At 37.4% G+C, this 7,500-nt stretch overlaps 3 protein-coding genes across 3 annotated transcripts in view; 1 reads left to right on the top strand and 2 right to left on the bottom strand.

Annotated features, from left to right (window-relative positions):
* The window catches only part of LOC307252219 (striatin-like), a gene marked incomplete at its 3' end in the record, with an annotated part of 34,869 nt that extends 34,735 nt beyond the window's left edge, over positions 1 to 134 (bottom strand). Inside the window, exon 1 of the mRNA XM_080029841.1 lies at positions 1 to 134. This exon is cut by the window's left edge and continues 165 nt beyond it. Coding sequence (XP_079885967.1) covers positions 1 to 57 — 57 coding nt within the window. The 5' untranslated portion in view covers positions 58 to 134.
* Positions 135 to 1,616: 1,482 nt separating this feature from the next.
* Positions 1,617 to 5,731, top strand: map1lc3c (microtubule-associated protein 1 light chain 3 gamma; the record flags this gene model as incomplete). Its single annotated transcript, XM_080029542.1, has 4 exons — positions 1,617 to 1,677; positions 2,224 to 2,279; positions 2,893 to 2,999; positions 5,569 to 5,731. The coding sequence occupies 4 exons, from the start codon at positions 1,617 to 1,619 to the stop codon at positions 5,729 to 5,731; spliced, it is 387 nt and encodes a 128-aa protein (XP_079885668.1).
* Positions 5,732 to 6,657: 926 nt separating this feature from the next.
* tbce (tubulin folding cofactor E) overlaps positions 6,658 to 7,500 on the bottom strand; it is a gene marked incomplete at its 5' end in the record, with an annotated part of 14,604 nt that continues 13,761 nt past the window's right edge. The window contains one exon of the mRNA XM_080029840.1: positions 6,658 to 7,500. This exon is cut by the window's right edge and continues 443 nt beyond it.

Below are 7,500 nucleotides of genomic sequence, written 5' to 3'. Positions count from 1 at the left end.
GGCATTGCTACTACTGTTGTTGTTGAAGAACACACCGGGGCCAGCTTGCTCGTCCATGGCCAGGGACACAGCACTGAAATCGGCTTCGTATACTCCTATGCACCGGTGGTATGGATAAAACGCTCCGGTTAGAATATTATTAGAAAATAGTCCATGAACGCAACGCAAAACACACTCATACACACTCACATACACACACACAGCTCCTGTCTGTAGCAGCTGACAGGTGAGGAGGAGGCGACCATCAAACTAACGCGAGAACACACACACGGGACTTCTGGTGTGGGATTTCAAAATAAAGCAAATCTGAATCAGAATAGGTTCAATAATAAGATTCATTAAAAACATATATATATTTACACTATTTTTTTTTAAAGTTTTAATTTATTTTTCATACTTATACACTTTTACTTGTAACAGAATATATCGACTGTGTGGTAGGCTGATTTTAATGCAGGAAAGTAACTAAATTTTTTTTTTAAATCTTTGTGTGTGTGTGTGTGTGTGTGTGTGTGTGTGTGTGTGTGTGTGTGTGTGTGTGTGTGTGTGTGTGTGTGTGTGTGTGTGTGTTTGAGATGGGGATTGGATCACAGCCTAAACTCAGAGTAATCTCAACGAGTTTCCTTTTCCCATCAGAAGAAGTGCCAGTCTCACTCTCACACACACACACACACACACACACACACACACACACACACACACACACACACACACACACACACACACACACACACACACACACACTCACACACACACACACACACACACACACACACACACACACACAGGAAAGTAACTGTAATTTTTTTTTAAATCTTATTAAAAAAATAGAATTCTTAACAAAACAAATCTTTACGCTTTTTGCCTCTGTTCTACACACACACACACACACACACACACACACACACACACACACACACACACAGGAAAGTAACACACATTAACTGTATTTTCGTTTGTGCATAGGTCTTAAAAAATGTATAAATAAAATATTTTTTTTTTAAAGAAGAAAAGAAACTTCCTCCGATGTGCTTTGTAGACCAGTTGGTTGTGACGGGCCCTGCAACCCCCTGACCCGGCTTAATAAACTCGATGAATGCCCCGACAGGCAGACAGACAGGCAGATAGACAGGCAGGCAGATAGACAGGCAGATAGACAGACAGACAGGCAGACACAGACAGGCAGATAGACAGACAGACACAGGCAGGCAGGCAGGCACAGACAGACAGGCAGGCAGGCAGGCAGACAGGCAGACAGACAGGCAGATAGACAGGCAGGCAGGCAGATAGATAGATAGACAGGCAGTCAGACATACACATACACACACACACACACGCACGCACGCACACACACACACACACACACACACACACACACACACACACACACACACACACACACACACACTCTCTCTCACACACGCACTCACGCACACGCACACACACACACACACACACACACTCACACAATCACATTCTGGTTCGTTCATGTGCTAATCAGCTGATGCGTCTCAGCCGTTTGCTATTTAACTGGCGCGAGGCTCTGTAGCGTGTGTTTCATTTTACCGTCACCACCAGACACCCACCGGGAACCGTAACATCACCGTACCGACAACATGCCTCCATTTGACAAGAACCAGATCCCGTACAAGGCGTTTAAACTCAGGAAAAGCTTCGGTAAACACACTCACACGCACACACACAGACAGACAGACAGACAGACACACACACACACACAGACAGACAGACACACACACACACACAGAAACAGACACACACAGAGACAGAGACAGAGACACACATACACAAAAATGCATTTATTCAAGTATATTCCTCATTGTGTAGCCTGTAAAACTAAGGCACATCTTCGGTAAACACACACACAGACACAGACACACACACACACACACACAGACACAGACACACACACACACACACACACACACACAGACTAACGCACACATAGGAACAAATGCATTTATTCAAGTATATTCCTCATTATGTAGCCTTTTTGAATCGATTCCTTTCCTGTTTGTCTGTCTTGTCTTGTGTGTTGGGGTGATTGTATCTTTGTGTATTGCTGTTTGTTTGCCATTACAAAGGTAATTGTAGCAATACAGACTGTGGCAAATCAACTTGTGTTTAAAAGTTTAATGACGTAATATGAGTGATTGTTTTTTTATTTTAATTTTTATTTATTTATTTATTTTTTGTGTTTTTCAGCCACGCGGAAACATGAGGTCGCAGGAATCCGCTCCAAATTCCCAAACAAAATCCCTGTAAGTTTATATATATATTTTTTTCGATCAATTTATTCACACAAATGACTCGATTATTGACATTAAATAGGGTTCGTACACAGTTTAGAAAGCTTGGAAAATGCTTGATTTTATTTTTTATTTCTTTTCTAAGGTTTTAAATGTGCATGAAATCAACCGATAGGCTAAATGTAAAGTGCTGGGGTCTCTTTAACTGGATAAGCATCTTTTTTCCCCAAATATATTTAAACGTTTTGCTTCAAAATAACTTGAATTTCACTCTTAAAAACCTGTACGTACCCTGAATTTAAGGCATTTTTTATCTATATTTTACTTTACTAATGTTTAATGCTAAATGTAATTGTGTTTTATTCTGAAATGTATAACTACAGCTGTGTGTATTGACTCATGGTACCTATTAATTGTATTATTCACTGTATCTCTATCACTGCATTTATTGTATTTAGTATCTTTGATTGTATTTTAAAGCCTGACCCAGGGACAAAGACTGCAAATTAGCTGAAGCTAGACGTCTTATATGCATCACATTTTCCCATTTTTTTTTGTGGCAATGTTGTATGTATTGTCCCTGTCAAATAAACATTAAAATAAAATAAATATGTTTTCTTCGCAGGTGATCATCGAGCGCTACGAGAGGGAGAAATATCTTCCCCCGCTCGACAAAACCAAGTTCCTGGTCCCACATGAACTCACCATGACGCAGTTTGTCACAATCATCAGGTAACATTATTTTATTCTATAAAATACTCCAGATATTATTGTCTCTGTCTGTCAGACCGTTTGTGTTGCTCTGTGTATTTCAAAAATAAATCCGGAGTAATTCAGTAGGCCTACTTGTACTCTTGAGTACTTGAGTAGTTTTTTCACTGCATACTTTTTTACTCTTACTCGAGTAATCATTTTTATGAGTACTTTTACTTCTACTTGAGTAATTGTAATCTTAAAGTAACTTACTTTTACTTGAGTACATTTTTTTGGCTACTCTGCCCACCTCTGTCCGTCTGTCTGTCTCTGTATCAGTATTAAAACTAGTGATTTGAGATGTGTACTGCATTAAGAGTCTAGTGTACTGCATTAAGAGTCTAGTGTACTGCATTAAGAGTCTAGTTTTTACAGAAGTAGTTCTGGATACAGCCTTTTTTTTAAATTTTATATATCAAAAATACTATTTACATGTCTTTTCAAAATACATTTTCGGCATGTGTTTGCCCTTTTTTTAATTTTTGGATTTATTTTCAGATTAATTTAAACCTGCAGTGTGTAGAATTTTGGGTTTTATTTCCTAGCAGATTTTGTCGAAATTAATTATAATATCCATAAGTACATTTAATTTAGTGCATAATAGCTGAAACATTTTTTTTAATTATTATTTTTTTTCCCTTAGAAAGGGTCTCATATATGTCCATATTTCTGCATATTTTGGACCAAGGCCTAGTGCCACCATCTTGAAAGTGTCATAGTTGGAATGTCATCAGGTGCATTGTTTAAAATGTAGAATTGTTCTTGTCCTTGAAGGCCACTGTAGCTTCTGTTATTATTCGAAAGGGTTGGGGTTACCCAGGGAGCGTTGCATTCTAGAACTTTGTAGAACTTTCTTGATGTCATATTACACACTGCACCTTTAAAGGGACACAAACAACTGAACACACAAACAAAAGACAAAACAAAATAAACAGCTAACATGTCGTACTCTACTTTACAGGTTTCTAAGACATTGTTTAAACTAAAGGTAAATGTTAAGCAGAAAATAAAAAGTAAAGAGGTGTCATGTAGGTCCCTTCAGTACTGTTATATAGTGTGGCAGGAATGCTTGAGGTCTAAATCTTGGGACAACAGAAAGCTATTGTTTACTTACAACTTACGTCTGCATTCCAACATTTTTCTGTACGGTTTTCCCAATGTGAACACACAAATGCATAGTCTGCTGAGACTTCTAAATGGGACACTAGTGGCTCCACATTATGTTTTAATCTAGTTAAAGGTGCAGTGTGTAATATGACATCATCAAGAAAGTTCTACAAAGTTCTAGAATGCAACGCTCCCTGGGTAACCCCAACCCTTTAGAATAATAACAGAAGCTACAGTGGCCTTCAAGGACAAGAACAATTCTAAATTTTAAACAATGCACCTGATAACATTCCAACTATGACACTTTCAAGATGGCGGCACTAGGCCTTGGTCCAAAATATGCAGAAATATGGACATGTATGAGACCCTTTCTAAGGGAAAAATAAATGATTAAAAAAAAAAATCAGCTATTATGCACTAAATTAAATGTACTTATGGATATTATAATTACTTTCTACAAAATCTGCTAGGAAATAAAACCCAAAATTCTACACACTGCAGCTTTAAAGGTGCAGTCAGCGCTTTTTAATGTCAAAATTACACAGCCTAGGCTCTGTAAACTGGTATGTTTCTAGCTATGGTGTGCCTCTTTTGTTTACATACCTGTTTACAGAGCCTAGGCTGAGTATTAACACTGGATTTTTATTTCTGTGCACAAAGTACGGCCAGTTTGCAGATTGTGAGTTTTTGTATTACTGTTTCAATTGTTCATAAATGTTTGAATACATATAAAAATTGCAATATCTACCTAATTATGTGGGAATAAGCAGATTTTTAAACCCAAAATCTAGACGTTGGATAAAGCCAGAGTTAAAAGTAACTAGAGAACAGATTCTGGGTACAGCCTTTTTAAATTCTTATATTAAAAAAATGCATTTACTGCATGTTTCGTAAGAAGAAAATGTCTCATAAATCAGACAGTGAACGACATATGAACAAATCCTTCTGTAATAACCTTCAGAATAGTGCTGAGAATGATTATGGAAAGTTTAGTTGATGTAAGTGCTTTAGAAGTTGAGATTTCTGGTTCAAAGTATTGAGAGAAAAAAAACTAATGTTGAGATAATGTCCGTTAAAGATGGTTGTATAGGAGAAATATACAGACACAAACAGACAAGGTTTAGTCAAATAAACACCTGAATGTAATTGTTTTGCATTTTCATCATGTTTTTAAGAAGAAAATGTCTCATAAATCAGACAGTGAATAACATATGAACAAATCCTTCTGTGATAACCTTCAGAACAGTGCTGAGAATGATTATGGAAAGTTTAGTTGATGTAAGTGATTTTCTTTTCATGGTTTTTTAAGAAGAAAATGTCTCATAAATCGGACAATAACTACTGCTATCTATCTATCTATCTATCCATCTATGAAAAGTGCTATGCTATATTAAAAAAAAAAGTAGAGTATCTATCTATTTGTCTCTGTCTTTTCTCCTAGGAACCGAATGGCCTTGCTACCGACCCAAGCCTTCTACCTGCTAATAAACAACAGTGGTCTGGCCAGTATGACCCTCACCATGGCCCAGGTGTACAAAGACCACCAGGACGAAGACGGCTTCCTCTACATGACATACGCTTCCCAGGAAATGTTCGGACAATGAGGAAAAAATTGAAAATAATCCATTGTTAATACACAGCCTAGGCTCTGTAAACTGGTATGTTGCTAGCTATGGAGGGCCTGCCTTGTTTACATACCAGTTTACAGAGCCTAGGCTGTGTATTAATGCTGGATTTTGTTTTTTCCAGTGCACATACAGTATGCTTTTCAAGAAATGTTCGGACACTGGAAAGGGTAATAATCCAGTGATAATACACAGCCTAGCCTCTGTAAACTGGTATGGTGCTAGCTATGGAGGGCCTGCTTTGTTTACATACCAGTTTACAGAGCCTAGGCTGTGTATTAACGCTGGATTTTGTTTTCCAGTGCACATACAGTATGCTTTTCAAGAAATGTTCGGACAATGAGGAAAAAATTGAATAATCCATTGTTAATACACAGCCTAGGCTCTGTAAACTGGTATGGTGCTAGCTATGGTGGGCCTGCCTTGTTTACATACCAGTTTACAGAGCCTAGGCTGTGTATTAATGCTGGATTTTGTTTTTCAGTGCACATACAGTACGTATATTATAGAATTTGTTTCAATTGTATCTGCTGTAAATAGAAAAATATTTTATATGTATATTATTGTAATTTTGTAATTTCTCTTGTTGTAAGAAATTGATTTTTATTAAAGTAGCCTATACGTGAATCTAATAAATCTCAAAGTAACATCTTGAGTGGTTGCAATGGTCATTTTATTTTGTTTAAAGGGACACTGTGTAACATTTTAAGTAATTTATTAGCTAAAATCAATATCCTCATTCATAAATATGTCATTGGTGTAAAATCACCTCTGCCAATAATCTGAATTATCCTCCTGAGCGGAGAATGACAAATATTAATATTACATTTTGTACATTGAGCAGGCAAGTCTTGTGTTCCAAGCATAAAAATGCCAAAAAAAATCTGGGATTGAAGTTAAACAGTTTGAAAGATATTTATTATTTTACACATTCGGTCACATTTATTGTAAGTTTTCCACATAACAGAGTTTTTATTTTATTCATATCCAGTAAGTTTCATATTTGTCCGATGCAGTTTGACACAATAATGTTTGATCGTTACATTTCTCTGACACATTCAAATCAGTGCAAAATGTCTTAACTTGTTAAATCCTATAGAGTCATATTTTTCTCTGTAGTTGGTGTGAAGTAAATCCATCCATCAGCTTGTGTCCTGCCCTGTGTTCCAGTCTCCATACTTTCTACTATATAGTATGGTAGAAAAAAGATTTAGGATGTCCTGATTCTTGTGGCCAGATTTAGGATGGTTAGAAGTACCCGGATGTCCTACTTCATGCGGCCAAGATTGTTAGTGTTGAAAACTGCATCCTATTTGGGGCGATTCTGACCCACAATCGCACGAGAAGTGACATCACATCGACGAAGCCTCCATATGAAAACAAACAGCAATGAGACGAAGATAATACGTAAGTTAAAGTAACCTCCAAACATGGCTCCTTGAACTTGCCTCTTGCTTTTATATCCGTCTCATCGCTGGTTGTTTTCACTGGGAGGCTCAGTCCATGTGATGTGTAACTTCTGCTGCAGTGGATTGTGGGTCAGAACCTCCATGAAGCTGCTGGTTTCAACACTAAAAAATCTCCACCGGATGTAGTTTCAGCATGCTGCCTCTGACATCATGTATTGGGACAAACTAAAAACATTTTTCTACCAAACTAAATAGTAGGGAAGTTTGGGGACTGGAACACAGGGTATGTGGACCTCTCCAAAAAAGCGTATCAGTCCCACACACAGACCAGAATAATCA

Source organism: Ammodytes marinus (assembly GCF_949987685.1).
Source record: "Ammodytes marinus genome assembly, chromosome: 6".
NCBI lineage: Eukaryota > Metazoa > Chordata > Actinopteri > Uranoscopiformes > Ammodytidae > Ammodytes > Ammodytes marinus.
The sequence above is the reverse complement of the archived record's forward strand: the minus strand, read 5'-3'. Positions and strand labels throughout refer to the sequence as shown.